Source organism: Tauraco erythrolophus, chromosome Z (genome assembly GCF_009769465.1).
Source record: "Tauraco erythrolophus isolate bTauEry1 chromosome Z, bTauEry1.pri, whole genome shotgun sequence".
Taxonomy (NCBI): domain Eukaryota; kingdom Metazoa; phylum Chordata; class Aves; order Musophagiformes; family Musophagidae; genus Tauraco; species Tauraco erythrolophus.
The window spans coordinates 26053982-26073742 of NC_141496.1; the positions used below are offsets into that span (position 1 = coordinate 26053982).

A 19761-nucleotide genomic window follows, 5' to 3' on the forward strand; every position below is an offset into this window, starting at 1 on the left:
GAAAGAAAGAAAGAAAGAAAGAAAGAAAGAAAGAAAGAAAGAAAGAAAGAAAGAAAGAAAGAAAGAAAGAAAGAAAGAAAGAAAGAAAGAAAGAAAAAGAAAGAAAGCATGCAGAATCTAATCTATCTGGAATAAACATCTGGAGACACAGATGACAACATCTTGAGGCTTTGCCTCTAAAGCTCTAAATCAGCATTTTCCTCATCTGTTGCTAAGTTAAGAAGTATAGAAAAAAAGGGAACCATTTTTCCTGTCTGGATGCAGACTGTTTTGCTCTTACAGGAGCAGTCAGGGAATTGCTACCACATGAAAACTACTATTTTTCTGTGCTTCTTGCCCACTGATCATTAGTTGCAACAGAAAAGTACCTGCTCTTAAAGCTGTTCTGCCTTACGGAAAGGTGTGAATAGGTAAAAAGAAATGATCTAGGCTTCTGACAGCTGTCCTGCAGGTACCTGTGTAACGCTATCTCAACAGCTTCCTGCTGTCTTTGAGGAGATGGCATGAGAAACTGGGGAGAAAACTAGAAACTGGAGAAAAACTTACAGTTTTACAGACTCTATGAAATAACAAAACAACTATTTTAAGGAAAAAAGTATCAATTCCTTTATAGCATATTAGAACTACAAACAAAAAAAAAGCATAGATTTATAATGAACAGATCACCTTTGCGAAATCTGACATTTTTAAAAATAGATTGCAAGATTAGTAGGTGAAGGAGAAGTTAACTTTGGCTCTTAGTACATTATTTAACACAATATTCCATACAATTGGAAAATCTATTCATAATTGCAATGCATAAAATAATGGTTATCCAAGGTGGCTTTGAAAAAAATAACATCTACGTTCTGGGTTAGAAAAATATAGCTAAAATATTATAAAACATCATTTATTATTGAAGCTGTTCTGTGTAGATTATTTTTTTTTTAATTTAGCTCAAATATCAGTCTCTTCAGTAACTTTTTTTTATGAAATTCACAGACCGTAGTAATTCGAATAGAGTTGCAAACACTGTCAATGATCGTGAAGCATCTAAAAAAAGCTAAAGAGATTAGAACTATGGGAACAGATGCAACAGAGTACTATTCTGGCTTTATGTTAATACAACTACAATTTCACTGGAATCTCACAGACTTAATGAAACTTAACAATGAATCAAACCTAGGGAATGGAAAAGAGTATTGGAGATACTAACAGTAAATAATAAAATGAATTTAAAAATTAAACATAAAGTAGAGGAGGCACAAGCTAAACATGTTTTTAACTGGCAGCAAAAATTTGAAAGATCACTGTATACACATCAAGTAAAGAAACAAGAAAGTTTGTTCAGGTTGAAATTTAAAACTTTGCAGGAATATTATGAACAGATGTTCAGCTCTACTACATTTGCAGCATAACATAAGCTACATAATTTTATCACGTTCCTTTCTCTAAATCCATAAATAAGAAATCACTTCTTAGCTATCTGTTGAATTACGCCTTCATCAATAGACAACTTATTGTCAGGACAATTATGAGATCAAAATGGAGATCAGAGGAGAGCAACAAATAGAAGTACATGAGACAGAGAACAGCTGAATTGTTACAGTAAGAAACAAATCCCCAAACGCTAAAAAATAGCTGAACTGGAAGTTTACAGTCAGAACTACTAAGCTGTCAAATAATCTCTCAGAAGAGATGTGAAAACCACATTCTTTGTCATAGTCAAAACTAAGCTGCATGACATACTAGAAAGACTACTGACGGGAACAGTGTTAAATTAATAGAAATCATTGGTAATGATAAAACAGAACTACCTTGTCTATATTTTTTTAAAATGGTACTGTTAAATGAATATATATATACCTCTCCAGAGAAAATAAATTTATATTGTGAGAAACCTGTATCACACATATATACAAGGATGACTTATTGTGTGTGCTTTAGTTTAGACACTAATCTTCAATGCTCCAGCACAGAAAATTGGGTGGGGGCACAATTCAGTGGGGTGACAGAAAATGCCCTAGCCTAATACAATAACTGAAGAGAAGGGTTTTTTCTCTGAAGAGCACCAATGTTAAACATTTGTCTGTCTCTGCTCACTGACTCTACAGGAAGCTCAAACACCTCTTCAGACCAATTCAGATTCTCTACATTGTGTGGGAAGCTACATTTGAACCAACTTTAAGAAAATTTATCAGTCTTGATGGGTCCCTTCAGGTAACATTTAGAATACAGCACCGTATTCTGAGGTTAGATCCCTGAAAAAGGAGAAGCTCATGTTGTTCTTAGTAGTCTCCTGGTTAGACCACTTGACCGGTTTAAGTCCATCTCCTAAAATAGAGTTAAACGTCTAAATTACTGAACAACTTTTATTTCTTAACGGAATGATTGCACTGATGACACTGAACCTTCCAACCAACTGACATTTGATCCCATGAAGCCCATCTTATGCCATTCAAAAAAAACCCTGTTATTTATCTGATCTCAGTGAACTCATAGTTTTGTGTTTCTCTTCCACAATGTAAAACACATTCAAAGGCTTCATTATGCATCATATATACTGATATATAAATTGACAGGAGCACATTTTTCAGACTAACATATTCTGACTGTTTAAATTTTTTCATACAGAAATAAAATTTCAGGTAGCAATTTAACTCTGGATAAAAATTACCACAGAAGTATAGATTAACACAACTTTAAGGTATTAATATAAAGATGTATGCCATTTTGTCCTATAATCTTTATATTCTCATCAATGGTACCAAGGAGCATCAATAGATAAAAACCCACAAGACTGCATTAAAAAAATCTGGAGAATTAAATGATAAGATTCCCTCACATTATGCACGTATTTAAAAAAAAATACTTCTCATCATTCATAGACAAATTCTCTCTTCTCTATTTCTCATCCTCAGATTAATGAAGTAATAAGATATGATCATCACTCCAAAATGTTTTGAATAGATTAAAAATGAGAACTGCAAGGTGGGGAATGGAGCAGAAGCAGTTTTTTCCATTGCACAGAAAAAGGGCTCTACAAAATAAAACTCATAAGCAACCTGCTATATTTCTGTTTGTTCATTCTAAAAATGTAAACCATCAGAACAGGACACTGTATCTCTACTATTTATCCTGAAAGCTGTCAATTTTTTGAAAACTCATTATTTTTCTTGAGAGATTACTTACTCTAAAAAACTGGTGATGTAATCCCGACTGCAGGCTGACCAAGAGAATGGGTTGGTGTTTGCTGTAATATGAGCTGCCATTAGCTTTGCTGCTTCATGACCTTTGGTCCCACAGGAATTTCCAATTCCATCATGATTCATACCAAAACTGCCAGAAAAAGGAGGAGAAAAACAGCCCATTACTCTTCTACAGCATCAGACACCTCTTAACGCTTAATGTCACCTTTTACAGAAATCATGTTGGACTTAAAAGAACACACTTAGTACAGGAGAACTAGCAGAGTATCAGGATCAGTTAAGTTTTGTTTAGGTTATTCGGATCTCAGAATAATGAAAAATTACATAAATTTCTTTTCTTGCACAGACTTTTGAAAGCATTTTACTTGTTTTCTAAAGCTTTTAAAGAAAATTTAACAATATTCTTGCAAGATAAATACAGAGCACTCAGTCCTTATTTGGTATTGTACCTGGATAAGGAATATACATTGTGGCCCTCACACTTCAATTAGTAAATAAGGACAAACAGAATAGGTGATGTTGCTGTAACAGTACAGTACAGGTACACAGCAGCCAATGAAAATTCACAAATAACATGGGTTTTGCCATTCCCAGGATCATGCTGTATGCACACTCCCTCTTTGTATCCACTGAAAGAGTGCCCTGGAGCCCTTCTATCAGAGGTCTGCTTTGTCATGCAACGTCAGAATGAAGATGACTGAAAATCAGCAGAAAATACAGTAAGAAACTTCTGGATGGCACTTGGCCAACAGAGATTTCCAGGCAATACATTAGTTTTCAACGAAGATGATATGACTCTGGAAAAAGAAACATGGTAAAAGAATCCATACATCTAAATCCTGTACTACTGAAACAGAGCCTTGGAGCTATAGATCATCAACATAACCATTAAATTAAAACAATTCACAGAGCATCTATTTGAAGAGATTTTCATTACAGACTATCTTTAGTTAAATTATTACTGTTATTCCTAAACAGTCAACAATGTACACCTGACTGGCCTGACATAAATGAAGCACCTGAACAGAGTATTTCTTAATTGTATACATTTTTCTGTAACTCCATTTTCTTATTCTATCTTTGATTAATTTCCATTCAATCATTTGGGGGGCGGGGGGGGGGAGAATATTTCTTTAAATATTAACCTGTGGTGAAATTCACTCCTTCTTCCCAAACATGGCATAAAGCTTATGAAATCAGAGGGACAGGTAGTGAGGTACATAGGAGCCTCCTTGACCATGAGACAGAAAAGTAGTTAAAGAGAATGATCTCTTACTCGCCATCAGGAACACAAATGTGTTGAGGCACTCCATTTTTATCTTCTAGAAACTTTTACGACTGGCTGCTAGAAGGTACAAATGGTGGTAGACTAGAGGCTGGACACTTATCTACTGATAATACGACTTCATACCAGTCCATGTCACTTTCTTTACTGAAAACGGGGAAAGTGGTGTTATATTAATCTGAACATACGCTCCAGAATTTGGTATAAAAATACAAGACTATCATGTTATTCTGAGCTTTGATACACTAGGTACTGTTTCACCTCTTCAACTGATCGTAACAACCTATATGCACAAGGTATAGCTAACCATTTCTCCCAAAACCCATTAACTGCATGGATATAAGAAAAGGATCATCAGTGAATGATGGATGTTTCCTACAGGCTGGAGAAGGACTTCATCATCTGTCCTAGTTTTAGCTGAGACATTTAGCTCTTCTTTTTAGCAGCTAGAAGAGCTCCGTGTTTTGGTTTTACTCAGAGGCTCGCTCTGAGAAGAATGCTGATAGCAAGCTGATGTTTGTGGTTGGACATGAAACTCCAAGGACTTTTCAGTGTGCTGGAGTGCAGAAGCGCGGCGGGATAAGGGGGGAGCATAGCTGGGACAAGGGGGACACGATTGCCCTTGTGATTTGTGGTGGAACTTAAGATTGAGGGCCAAACCGGCCAATTAGTATTCCATATCATGCAGCGTCATGCCCAGTATAACAGTGAGGGTCAGCCGGACAGAAGGGCTTTTGCACTTTGGCTCTTTCGCCGCTTCTGATCTTTTGCACTTGCTGCGCTTTTGCTCTATTGCCTTTTTTTTCCCTCTCTCCCAGTACTCCCACTCTCGGAGTACTCTCTCTCTCTCTCTGCTCCTCTCTATTTCGGGTCCTCGAGTTTGTCTGGGATTTGCAGCTTCGGGACGAGACGGGCTTCACATACGAGGGGGTGGTGAGAATCTACACTGTGTATTAAATCATCTGTATTAAGTTGTTCTTATCTCAACCCACGGGTTTCCCGTTTATCCTTTAATTCTCTCCCTCATTCCTGGGGGTGGGGGAGGGTGAGTGACCGGCTGTGTGTGGGGGGTCGGCCTAACCCACGACATCATCAAAATAGCATCACTTCCTTGTCTATGGGATGTCTCTCTATGGAATATGTAGTCTATAGCAATGCCTGCATGCATCTAGTTCAGGGTATGGTATCTCATAAATGCAAAAAGCCATTTGCTGTACTATACATCGGAAAAGTCTGACTGACAGATTATTGTATCATCAAACAAAGAATACCCCTCGCATGCAAAACACACAGTTTCAAAAACAACTCCTCTGAGCAATGTATACACTGTAATGAAGCTCTCAGACCAACCTTAGTTATTATGATCAGTCTTCAATATTGACACATATTTTGGGATGGAAGAACTTAGATGTTCAATGCAACAAACTGAATCGCAATTTCAGAATGAAAAATGTACTTTATTGACCTAGTTCTCAACTGCCATCATTTCCTAGGATTCAAGGCACTTCAAATAGAAACACTTCCTTTAGAATTGTATTTACAATTTCTTAAAATATAAAACCTTAGTTTTTAATAATCTCTATGAATGACTCCTCCATAGAAAGTGGCATTTGGGTATGTGAGAAAGAGGTGAATTGGATCATGCTGGCTGTATTTGATAACCAGCTTATTCCTAGTTAGTGTATTTTATTTGTCAAAGAAATTATAGACTCCAACTGTCTCGGAAATGAAATTTGTATCTCTTAGTCCTATAAAAAAAAAGAACAAACTTTGTAGTTTAACAGCTTTCCTTCTTCTACCAGCTTTCCTTGTGAAAAAGATGATGTTGCTGATGGCGGCAGTGGTATGCCTCATAAAGACTATACCTGTGAATGGAAGCTATGATTCCTGATGCACGCAGGAACTCAATGCCTTTTCATGAGCTGATGGTATTCTCATTTTTTATAAATATTTATTCACCCAAATCCTCTATTCCCATCCAAGAAGGCTCTTCTACTTGCCTCCACTTCTCATCTAAAGTGATCATTAGGTGCAGGTAATTTTTTCTGATGCTTAGAAAGGGGTTTTGTAATTACGGTCATCTATTTCCAAAGACAGTAGTGGCAGCATGCCATTACCGCCCAGTAATTTGCACTCCTATGACCAGGACTGCAGATGAAAACACGTTTCTGTCCAAAGTACCAGTTTTATTTCCATCAGGACATGTTGGTTGTATTTGGTCATCACTACATTAAAAGCTACATCTTTTAAAAAAGCATGTTTGCAATTAGCTTGAGGTGGGAAGGCAGGGAAGAAAGGAAGGAACACAAAACACGCTTTGTGAAGCTACTCTTGTAATTTACTTACCTTTTTCAAACTCACTAAACAGATGCAGCCTGTCTTTCACTGGCTTAAAGAGGCTGTCTAAAACTACCAGTATAATTCTGTCTTTAAAAGAACAGCCAGATGAGTGAGGAGAGAGTAAGAAGTATTCAGGTGACACAGGAGTTTTTCTATGAAGTTACCTTTCCACCTACCATCTCAAGGAAAGATGTTTAACCCAGCAGCTCTTTTTTTTCAAGTATTATGGCTCTTCTTTTCCCCAAAAAAGTACCTACATTACATTTAAGAACTGTGCAATGTAGCAACACTAAGAACTTTAAAATCATAAATGAAACTCTTCTGCAATGTCTCCATAGTTTGTATACTTCTTAAAAAATACTAAGGCGGCAGCACATTTTACTAGTCCTCTGTGCCTATTTCATTTACTAACATCTGTAATGGAGTAGATTCTTTTTTCCTTGGCAATCTGTTTTTCCTTATTTCTGAAAAAAATATCTGAAGGAATGATTCGTAACACACATCCAACTTAAGACCTGACCTCGAAAATCACAGGGGAGATAACTAGTCTCAGCTGCACTGCATAAAATAGCAGTAGATAATCAGAGACCCTGGAGTAAAGCAGAGGGAAGGATGGGAATGTAAACTTCTCATCTACCCTTCCTTTATCTTGCAAAGGAACAATATTGCAGGTCCTTACAGTTGCATTTGTATTTATGCTGAGGTTACTAATTTGTTGGGTGGTCCTACACTATGATGGTTATGGTTGCCAAAACACTTATTGCTGATGTATCTGAAACGACAGCAGCTATTTTTGTGAGACAGCCAAGATGCTTCCGTCCTGATTTATTATACAAACACTTAAGATTCAGAGAAGAATTCAAACCAATTTTGAATGCTCCTCAGGGCTCCTCAGTACTGTTCACCGAGGTTTATTTTGCATAACATGTACTTTTATAGCACTGAAGTTACCTGAAATGCGCTACTAATGTGAACTGCTTTTTCTCATTAAAAATCAATTATCTCTGCTTTCCAACTGTAGTACTAATAATCTGCATATCAAACCACTTTCTAGCTTTCTTAGGGTTTGGAGCGTTCAGAACTGCAGAGAACGTGAATGCTTCCTTTCTCTAAATACATCAGGGTATGTTAATTTTTCAGTCACTCACTAATTCACAAATTACATGAATTTGGCTAATTCTTTTAAAGCTCTTACTTTGCTCTGCCACTTGTTTAACAGCGTAAGGGAGAAGAGTACTGGAGACTGAGAATCTTGAGCCAGGTCAGGCAACAAAGTTACAAGAACACCAGCAACTGTAGAATCAATTGGTTGATCTTCCTGTTCATTATCTGAGGCTGATTATCAGCTGAATAACTACATGTAACACTTTCAGAAAAATAAACCTTCCTTTGTAATAGAGAAAAGAAACTTCAGCCTTAAGTTTTATAATATTAATTATTTGTACTAGGAGAGACAAAATAAACATACATGCTAAGAGTGAAATGGGTCATTTCCAAGCTAAGTATCTTGACCCAGGTACATTGCTAGAACTCCCTCCAGTGCCTCAGCATGTTAGTTAGACACACTGCTCTCACAACATTTATGGAGAATGAAGCAAAGGGCAGGGAAAGGTCATAAAGTGCACCAGTGAAGAATACTTCAAAAAATTCTAACAGTAAATTTCTACTACAGTGAGAAGATGGAAGGCATGCTTGAACAAGTACTCTTGTATGAGATACAACACCTAATGGGTGAATTATCATTTGCTTGTAAAAATTAGTAGTTTATTTTCATAGATTCACACAATGGTTAGGGTTGGAAAGGATCTTCAAGATCATCTAGTTTCAACGTCTCTGCCAGAGGCAGGGACATCTTCCCCTAGATCAGGTTGCCCAAAGCCTCATCCAACCTGGCCTTGAACACTTCCAGGGATGGGTCAGCCATAACTTCTCTGGGCAACCTGTTCCAGTGCCTCACCACCCTCACTGCAAAAAATTTTTTCCTTAGGTCCAATCTAAATCTAATCTCTTTCAGTTTAAAGCCATTGCCCCTTGTCCTATCACTACATGCCCTTGTAAAAAGTCCCTCTCCAGCTTTCCTGGAGGCCTCCTTTGGGTACTGGAAGATTGCGGTAAGATCCTCCCGAAGCCTTCTCTTCTCCAGGCTGAACAGCCCCAACTCTCTCAGCCTGTCTTCATAAGAGAGGTGCTATTATTATTATTGTTGTTGTTGTTATTATTGTTATTATTATTATTTCGATACAAACTTTTTCATAAATTTTATACTCACTTATTTTATAGTATGTTGTAATTATTATCACAATAATTTAAAAGATGTCATTTAAATCTATGTATGTATTTCATATAGCTTAGAATGACAGCCTACATTGAAAAAATAAGGAAATTGCCAACTTCCCTATGTCTGTAAATATTACCATAGCTTTAAATTGCCTTTTCTTAGTGACATTAGAGCACATACAAGGAGGGAAGCAAGCAAACACTAGCATGTTTCAGCATTATTTTGTTCAACAAGATGTGCATGAATGTGAACATAATCTACTACTAAAGAATAAAAGATTATTTTTTTTCCCTACATTATCAGAGCTATGAACTACAGTAAAAAAGCACAATTTCTGTGTGGACATACATGGTAACTTTCTTAATTACTGTCATGTCTAATAGCAGTGAAATATTTGTCAAACGATGTTATAGTAAATTTTTGGAGAAGATACGATCTTTGTATTTTATGGTTTTATAGTAATAGAAAGTCAGCAATTTTTCTTTACTTTTTTGAGCATATTCCCCATACTACATCTTCAGAGAAAGTTCTCTTCTTTCTATGTAGGTCTCCATATATTTCTGGCCAATGTTATAAAAGTATAGGTTACAGTTTCATAACACGATGAAAATTGCAATACGCCCTTAAATCACACTACAAATGAAAGAAAAAGAATAACAAAGTATGGTCTTGAAAAATCAGTTTATTTTAATTTAGGCTGACAAACATCAATAGCATTTACTGAAACTACGTGATATTGCACTGTTCTCCTCAAGGGAGGAATGCAGGTTAATTTGTTACTTCACTTTCTCTTTCCATGTCTTAATGAGGATTTTAAGGTTAACTGCTGATTTCCTGCATTTGCAGATATGGTCTGGATCATCCCTAATCTTTAATTCTGAAGTAATGCAGAATTTAAAACTTTTACTTGGATGAAACATATTACTTCCCTGAGAACTTGGGAAGCAAACTAATTGTATAATGGTTGCTTTACAACAAGCATATTTGCCATGAAATTAAACAATTTTAGCATACTTTATTGTGACATTTTTCCTATTCTCTTCCTAAGTGTCATTCTTCTCTGAGTTATGGCTGATGACCAAACACCCCACCAAATACAATTTTTATATATTAGCATAACTTAGTATTAAATACTGTATGAAGCTCTTAAAAGCACAGCAAATTCTCATTTACTAAAAAAAAAAAGGAACTTATTCAGAAACCTGAACTTTTTTATGGGGAAATGACAGACTTCTGTGGGAATATTAGAATAAGTAGAGCACAAACTTCTCCTCCTGGTTTACATTGCCATAGCTATCCAGCTTTCATGCCACAAGAGTAACATCAAGCAAGGTTTGTGTGCTACACAAAGCCACAGTATGAATGTATCAGATCTGTACATCGTAGGCCAAAGTGGATTCTTGGCTCTAATAAGGAAGCAAACATCTGAGCTCAGATTTCCTTTGGAAATTCATGATGCCCTGAAGGTTACGATAACCTTCCTTTTCACCCCATTTATTCTTCTTACGCTTTTCTTAAGATCTGTGAAGTGTTATTACATTCCTTTTCCTTGATCAGAATGCTTTCATGTTAGACAAATTATTTCAGTATTGTAAATTCTAAACTTCGAACAATATTTCACAGATATTTAGACACAAGCCTTTTTCATCTTGTAAACACAAACATGTCATAGAAACCAGAATTGTTTTTCTAGCCTTATGTTTATGACATTTTGTTTTATAGGCACAAACGATCATTAAAATCAAAGTCCCAATGACGACTTTTTATAGAAGTTGCCTGCTTTTATACCTGTAATATTACAAATGCAGACATAAAACAATGTTCCTTTAACAAAAAAAAAAAAAAATAGGACAGGAGGCAGGGTGAGCAAGAGAGCAAGAATTGCTCTGACAGCAGACCTATATTCCTCCACTTGGGACGAATATAGGTCTGCTGTCAGAGGATGCAGGGAAGCAACTAGGAAAGCTAAGGCCTCCTTGAAATTAAACCTTGCAAGAAAGGTCAAGGACAACAGAAAGGGCTTCTTCAAATACATTGCAGATAAAACTAACACTAGAGGCAATGTAGGCCCACTGGTGAATGAGGAGGGTGCCCTGGTGACAGAGGATAAGAAGAAGGCAGAGTTACCAAATGCCTTCTTTGCCTCAGTCTATACTGCTGGAGGCTATCCTGATGAGCCCCGGAACCCTGAGGCTCCTGAGGAAGTCAGGATAGAGGAGGAGTCAGGAGTCAACCCTGCTTGATGAGGACCAACCAGGACCAGGTTAAGCAACCTGACCATCCATAAGTCCATGGGTCCTGATGGGATGCACCTGCGGGTGCTGAGGGAGCTGGCGGATGACATTGCCAGGCCACTCGCCATCATCTTTGCTAAATCGTGGGGAACTGGAGAGGTGCCTGAGGACTGGAGGAAAGCAAATGTCACTCCAGTCTTCAAAAAGGGCAAGAAGGAAGACCCAGGTAACTATAGACCGGTCAGCCTCACCTCCATCCTGGGAAAGATAATGGAACAACTTATGCTTGGTGCTGTCTCTAGGCATATCAAGGATAAGAGGGTCGTTAGGGGCAGTCAACATGGCTTCACTAAGGGGAAGTTGTGCTTGACAAACCTGATAGCCTTTTATGAGGACATCAGCCAGTGGGTGGATGATGGTAGAGCAGTGGATGTGGTCTATCTTGACTTCAGTAAAGCATCTGACACAGTCTCCCACAGCATCCTCACAGCTATATTGAGGAAGTGTGGTCTGGATGATCTGGTAGTGAGCTGGACTGTGAACTGGCTGAAGGACAGAAGCCAGAGAGTAGTGGTCAATGGGACAGAGTCCAGTTGGAGGACTGTATCCAGTGGAGTCCCTCAAGGGTCGGTACTGGGACCAGTATTGTTCAACATATTCATCACTGACTTGGATGAGGGAATAGAGTGCATGGTCAGCAAGTTTGCTGATGACACTAAACTGGGAGGAGTGGCTGACACACCTGAAGGCTGTGCTGCCATTCAGAGAGACCTGGACAGGTGGGAGAGTCGGGCGGGGAGAAATTTAATGAAATACAACAAGGGCAAGTGTAGAGTCTTGCATCTGGGTAAGAACAACCCCATGTATCAGTACAAGCTGGGCACTGAACTGCTGGGGAACAGCACAGGGGAAAGGGACCTGAGGGTCCTGGTGGACAGCAGGATGACCATGAGCCAGCAATGTGCCCTTGTGGCCAAGAAGGCCAATGGCATCCTGGGCGGTATTAGAAGGGGTGTGGTTAGTAGGTTGAGAGAGGTTCTCCTCCCCCTCTACTCTGCCCTGGTGAGGCCGTTTCTGGAGTATTGTCTCCAGTTCTGGGCCCCTCAGTTCAAGAAGGACAAGGAACTGCTTGAGAGAGTCCAGCGCAGGGCCACAAAGATGATTAAGGGAGTGGAGCATCTCCCTTATGAGGAAAGGCTGAGGGAGCTGGGTCTCTTTAGCTTGGAGAAGAGGACAGTGAGGGAGGACCTCATTACTGTTTATAAATATGTAAAGGGTGACTGTCATGAGGATGGAGCCAGGCTCTTCTCACTGGCATCCAATGACAGGACAAGGGGAAATGGATATAAGCTGGAACATAGGAGGTTCCGCTTAAACATGAGGAAGAACTTCTTCCCAGTAAGGGTAACAGAACACTGGAACAGGCTGCCCAGAGAGGTTGTGGAGTCTCTGGAGATGTTCAAAACCCGCCTGGACGCATTCTTGTGTGATCTGATCTAGGTGGTCTTGATCTGGCAGAGGGATTGGACTAGACGATCCTTTGAGGTCCCTTCCAATCCCTAACATTCTGTGATTCTGTGATTCTGTGATATGATTACGTATGGTCTTAGGTGGCTTGTACAGCCGAAAGCTGGACATATATTGGTTTTGGTTTTTTAACTAGAAAAAGTTACTTAAACTGTCCCTAAAAATTTAAGGCATCGCTCTCAGTCAATTCTAGGCATTTAGCAGGACTCTGGGCATCTGGTGGGGAGAAGTTTTAACTTGTTCTGCCTGGTGCTGAGGTGTTCACACACTGTATATTTGATACAGTCTGTCAGGCCTGCTATTGCTGATGGAAGACATGATCATCATAGATAAAACAATGACAATAACATCAACCAGAGATCCGTTCAAAGGAGAGCTAACAGGAAGCAGTGTAAGTACAACCCATCCTAGCTGTGTTTCAACTATATTTGAAAGCTTGTTTGAAGTCTGGTATATGTGTCCCTGTCACCTCAGATTGGAGTATTTTCCTTATCATTGTACAACACACACATTCCTTGACATACATTTCTTCTAGAAAAGATCTCACTTAAACTCAGGTCTTACAATAATGCAGCTGAGGTTTGACTGATCGAACATGAAGCTCAGTGATTGCTGACGAATGAGTAAAAGAGCAACCAGCTTCTCAAAGTATCATAGAATCATAGAACGGTTAGGGCTGGAAGGGACCTTCAAAGGTCATCTAGTCCAACCCCCCTGCAACAAACACGGATATCTCCAACTAGATCAGGTTGCTCAGGGCCTCGTCCAATCTGGCCTTGAACATCTCCAGGGAAGGAGCATCCACCACCTCTCTGGGCAACCTGTTCCAGTGTTCTACAACTCTCATGGTAAAAAATTTTTTCCTAATATCCAACCCGAATCTACCTCCCTCTATTTTAAAACCATTACCCCTTGTCCTATCACAACTGGCCCTCCTGAACAGCCTCTCCCCATCTTTCTTGTAGGCCCCCTTGAGGTACTGGAAGACCGCTATAAGGTCACCCCGGAGCCTCCTCTTCTCCAGGCTGAACAGCCCCAACTCTTTCAGCCTGTCCTCATAGGAAAGGTGCTCCAGCCCTCTTATCATCTTCATGGCCCTCCTCTGGACCCTCTCCAACTGGTCCATGTCCTTCTTATGTTGGGGGCTCCAGAACTGGACGCAGTACTCCAGGTGAGGTCTCACGAGGACAGAGTAGAGGGGGAGAATCACCTCCCTCGACCTGCTGGCCACGCTCCTCTTGATGCAGCCCAGGATGCGGTTGGCCTTCTGGGCCACAAGAGCACATTGCCGGCTCATATTGAGCTTCCCGTCCACCAGTACTCCCAAGTCCTTCTCCTCAGGGCTGCTCTCGATCCATTCACCACCCAGTCTGTATTTGTGCCTGGGATTGCCACGACCCAGATGTAGGACCTTGCATTTGGCCTGGTTGAACTTCATGAGGTTGACACGGGCCCACCTCTCCAGCCTGTCGAGGTCCCAAAGTACCTCTGGGATTTCCTAGATCAGAAATCTCTACTCCAGCACTGAGGACCAACTTTCTCATATGGGAGGAAGGGTATTTATACTATTTTTCTACTTTGCATACAGACTAAAAAAAGACTGTCTAAAAAGCACTGTAATTGCAGGCACATTTTAGCTGTATGAACTGATTCAGAACTCAACAGACACTAGAAAATACTCGTTTTGTTCTTCATCTTGAAGCCAATTTACTCCATTTAGACTATAATCTATTTTATTATTATTTCGTACACATTTTTTTCATCAAGCTATGACTGCCAAACTCCTCTGGATTTCAATTCATTACATCTCCTGTAAGTCAGGACAATTCTGACTTTTCAGAAACTACTTTAGCCACCAGTCTTCTCTCCCTGCTCCCTCTGCACAGCCCTCAATAGCTGTCTGTCATTAGTAAATTCTTTTCTTACTCCAAGTTTTATGGGCAGCTCTCTATTCTAAGCCTAGTCCACCACTATCCTCATGTTTCGACATTTCCTCCCCCCCCCCTTTTATTTGTTCTTTTTCACTTTGTTCTTTAGTTTCTGGATCTTAGCTAACTCCATAGGGCTGCAACAATGAAGGGCACAAGGTCCTTCTTATAGAGATATACTCCTTTCAACGGAACCTTATCAGTTCAGCTAAGCATCCTGTAAAGCACGCATGGGGCAAACTAGGCATTTTACAAAATATCCAAATTGAAAAGCACAGAGCAGAAAGCCACCTAACTCAGCTGGTAGGGAAACAGAAAATGGGACTAGATCTTAAATCATACAACTTGTCTGAGCATAAGAGCATATTCAGACCTGCAAATAGTTCTTTTCTTCACTAAAAAGAAAAAGTCAAACTTTGCTTGACAATGCAGGGGGATACACATTCAATTGTCACTCTTGCCATGAGAAATCACTGGTTGTAATTTTTGCTTACTAGAAATCTTAAGAATTTCTTCAGTGTTAAATATATAATGGTACGAAAGTACGGATTCTGTTAAGTCAAGCATCATAAATCAAATTCCTAGAGACATTATTCTGAAGGCTAAAGAGCCCACTCTGAATTTTATCTGATTCATGGAAGCACTAAAAGTAACGCAAGGCTATTCTCAGAACCATGCATAGGGAGAAACAACCAGAAAATTGTTAGTCTAACACTATTCTTTATGCCTTCAAGAAAGAAACACAGAGTTAATCACAGTGTACGGTTGTCTTCAATAAAAACAACTGGTTATGAGTCTCAACTGCATACAGCTTATCTGCATCAAAACTGAGTTATACTCAAATAAAAACTACAAGTGGTAACAAACAGAAGACAAAAAAATGTTTTAAAAAACCCTTACAAATATTTAACAGAAAGTATGAGCAATCATAATAATCACACTCTCAGTCGCTTTAAGTCTTCAAGACTAAGTGCTTTTCTGGATAATATTCTTCAACCAAACAGAAGTTATTTGGATCAATACAAGGTTAAATTAGTGAAATCTAATACACTGTGATATACAGAAAGTCAGACTGAATGATCTAATGACTTCTCATCACTCTGTAATTTAATAAGCTACTTTAACAAGAAGTTGAGCCATACTTCCATCAGTGAATTTTAAATCCAATTTTGAAGGAACTGTGGATAATCTATCAAAATACATATATTATCATCACCATTCTCTTTTAATCACAAGAGAATTTTATTCCACAGTTCAACATTTTTTTAAAAAACTCAGTATTCTATGGCAACTGTATAATTAACAAAACCATGATCTTTCAAAGTGCAATCCTCCCATTCTAATTTAATTGAGTGCTTTTTTTGTTGTATGTTACATATTCAGTGTAGACAAGGCACTTAAATACTTCTATTTTTCATTTTACGATGAAGCCAATTTCCTGCTTCCCATGTATGTCAAAAGCAATCATCACAGTACAGAGAAAGCAAAAAGTTTACAAGGTCCTCCAAAATTATTATTTTACTCACATATGCAAGCATCTTCTAGTAGGTATCAGAAAATAGGAAGTTGAGAGGAAATAATAACTGCCTTGATTTAGTTGTACAGACATTCAGCCATAGTGTGAGTGAATGGAAGGTGATGCGTGGATAGCACAAAACATTATAAACCTTGAAGATTTTTGGCCACATATTCTTCCCAGCTTTTACTGAAGGTATCTATATGGCATGTTCATTCTTAACACCAAGCTTGCTTTCTTTAATCACTGTGCATTGAATAAAAGCTACAGGAATACAATTTCTGCTTTCTTTTCAAAACAGCATTTGACATGTCATGTCAGCTATAGGATGAGGTGAAAGCCCCAAAGAGCTGAGATTTCAGAATTTTAAAAAACATTATGAATAAGAAGCCAAAAGATATAGAATGTAGAAAACACAGATGGTCAAAAAAATTCCTGTGATCACAGGATATATGCTATTGGTATAGTGTTTTTCTCGAATTCTAATCAAAGTCTAAGCTCCTTAAATCAAGTCCTGTCATCATGTCAGTTTTGTATGATAAAATAGCTGAATATATTTAAAATATTTTCATGTATCTGCGGAATAACTTGCATAAAATATGTAATTGCATGACATACGGATTAGAATGAAGATGTAGTATTGGAAGATTGTTTTTCTTGTTAAACGTGACAAATTCACAGCAAGGTCACCTATTACTATAAGAGATGTTATTAATCTGTTAATTCCAGAACTATGAGTGATTTGGATGTGCTCTTGCCTCAACAGTGGAAACATATTTTCTTTTACCCTGTCATTTTCAACTCATGCAAGGGAAGGGAAAAAAGGAAGGAAATGAAGATGAGAAGAATTACATGCTTTCTAAATTATTTTTGTTTAGATCTCATAAAATCACTTTTAGATTCTAAAATTCATCTACTTCACTGAAGCTACAGTGTTTCTTTCATACATAATATTGATGAGATCATATTTGCCCAGTTATTATGTCACAGGACAGGTGGGCTGGAAGTAACTGTTTACTTCTGACTCCTTTTTTTTATCAGCAGATTGATAGTTTCCATTTCAGTCTGCATTGAAACTTTTAGCAGTTGCATCAACTAATGACTGGAAAAACGTGTCATCCATAACTCAGTGTTTGTCAATCCATGTAAACAAAGGACATCTCTTGATAATAGAAGGTCTCTAGTCTTTTTAGAATCATTACAATGTACTAACAGTGCTGTCTTTTGAAGGAAGTCCTGAAATTTTTCCAGATCAAGTTCTACTCAGGTTTTACCAATCTCATACCATCATGCTCTTTAAAATGATATGCTGATGCTTAAAATGTAACAAGTGATGCTATGACTACTCTATGACTATTTTATATACTTCATGCTTGAATGAAAGATGACTAAACGTGTATGAATATTGACAACAGAAACAATGTTTTAATGAAATAGTTGGAATTACATACAAGACAAAATAACAAAAGCCAAAAAAATTACCTTTTAAGCACTTTTATTTCATAAAGAAAAGTAGGACAAAAGTAAGGGGGGGGGAGGGGGGCGGGGAGAAAATTTTGAAAGCCAAATATTTTAAAATATGAAACAGAGTAGGAAGGTTGTGAGCCAAATCTCGAAAGCACAGACTTAACTGGAATCTGAAATCGAAGCGTAAACAATGAGTCTTCAGTTCTAAATTTAAAGCCCTTGGTAATACATGCTAAGTAGAATGTACTACCACTCATGAATACTATATACAGAAACATGGAGCACCAGAATAGAGATGGCACAGCCATGCGGGGGCCGGGGGGGGGGGGGGGGGGGCGGGAATCCATTATTAAGCTAATATTAAAAAGGTGATACATTACAACGTATTCTTTTTTTTAAACTCACTCACTTGTGACCAATCTCATGTGCAATGGTAAATGCTGAACCTAGGCCAATGTCTTCATTAATGCTGCAGCTCCTTTCAGGCTCACACATTCCAGCCACAGAGGCCAAGCCTGAATAAACAGAAGGAGACACAAAGGGTCATGCCAAGGTGTTTCAGTCTTAAAAGCCCTAGTTATAAATGCCTGGATTCTTTTTAATAACCTCTATGCACAGAAGGAGCAGTTGGCAAAAGGTTAACTTTCTAGTCATTTGCAAAATCACTGGGGGGAATTTCACTTTGCCGGCTAGACATTAATATTTTTTGAACTGCAGTCAGTGCTGGAAAATGTCTAGACTAGGGGTTAGATTTATAAATTTTACTTCTGGTAACTTGGGACCACCTAGTAACTTGAGCCAGGAGAGGGAATTCAAGAAAGCATTTCTATTTTAACATTCTTGAGCCTGAAGAAAGCAAAATGTATCCACATTATTTTTTTAAAGAAATCTGTTTAAGTTTAGTGGGTTCATAAAAACATACAAGCAACTTTTTTAGCTATGAAAAGCCTCACATGGTAAGTTAAAAAAAAAAAAAAAAACCAAAAAAACCCAAAACTGAATGCATCAATGAAGAGAGAGGAGACATGTTAATAACAAGTATTCATTTAACCATGGAAGTCGTCTTCATTTATCACCCATCATCTTCTGGAATTAAAACCTTATTGCATCACAAGCACTTTTAAAAACTTTCTTTAGAGAGAGAAAGTCACTGGTGCTTACAGAATATGGCTCTTCCGTATCTTACACGTTCTTCAGCTACAGATTATCATACAACATACTGCAGTCATAATTTAGTGCCACTAGAGAAAGCTCTAAACATCGGATTTATTTAATATATTTCCTCCCTAGAGTTTCTTATCTGAAAGAAGTAATCCTTTCTTTAAGGAAATTACCTGCTCAGTTAGGTACACTGTAACAAAAAAAAAAAAAGACTTGGAAAAGTGTATTTTTGGTTGGGGAATGGGGCAGGGAGGGGGGAAGAGAGAAATCATACTCTTTATATGAGCAGGCACTTCAAATTATTGTGTTCAGACTAACAGTAAGCAAGTAGTAAGATGACAAGCACTTCCTGGCTGTGTCCATATTAGCAAGTAATTTGGAGCTGTAGGAGTGGGTCAGCAGAGTGAAGCACTGATACTGAGGCTCCTCACATATCTTTGTATGTGAGTTGGACACTCTGGACTAGTTTAATCCCACAGGCTCAACGTATTCACCGCAGATGTGGTTCAAAGCTGTCTAAAGGGAAAAAATATTACAGGAATCAAGAGAATACAGCCCATGTAGTGATTTAGACCCTAACGTCTACGATAGGCACGTATGGAGCAATTTGGGGAGTATGTGTTCTGACTTTGTTTTCTCCAAAACAAGTCTAGTTTGCACATACCAAAACGACTCTGATAACCAAACTGACATGGGCAAAAGGTGACAATGTGTGTCTGTAGAATTTACATCAATACAGTACTACTGCTATAAACAAATACGATAACTACAGTTGACCTATGCTGCTCTAATTCAGTAGGACATTCTGAAGACAATATGGCAATACTTATATACCAA

The 19761-nt window shown here is 38.3% G+C and overlaps 1 protein-coding gene across 3 annotated transcripts in view; it reads right to left on the reverse strand.

The window, feature by feature from the left end:
- The window catches only part of ADAMTS6 (ADAM metallopeptidase with thrombospondin type 1 motif 6), a 171380-nt gene that overhangs the window by 88761 nt on the left and 62858 nt on the right, over positions 1-19761 (reverse strand). For all 3 annotated transcript variants that reach the window (XM_086628944.1, XM_086628943.1, XM_086628942.1), the window contains 2 exons: positions 18173-18278; positions 3172-3318 (listed from right to left, as the gene is read on the reverse strand). In XM_086628944.1, the coding sequence (XP_086485070.1) occupies positions 3172-3318; positions 18173-18278 (253 nt within the window). The remainder of the gene's footprint in view (positions 1-3171; positions 3319-18172; positions 18279-19761) is intronic.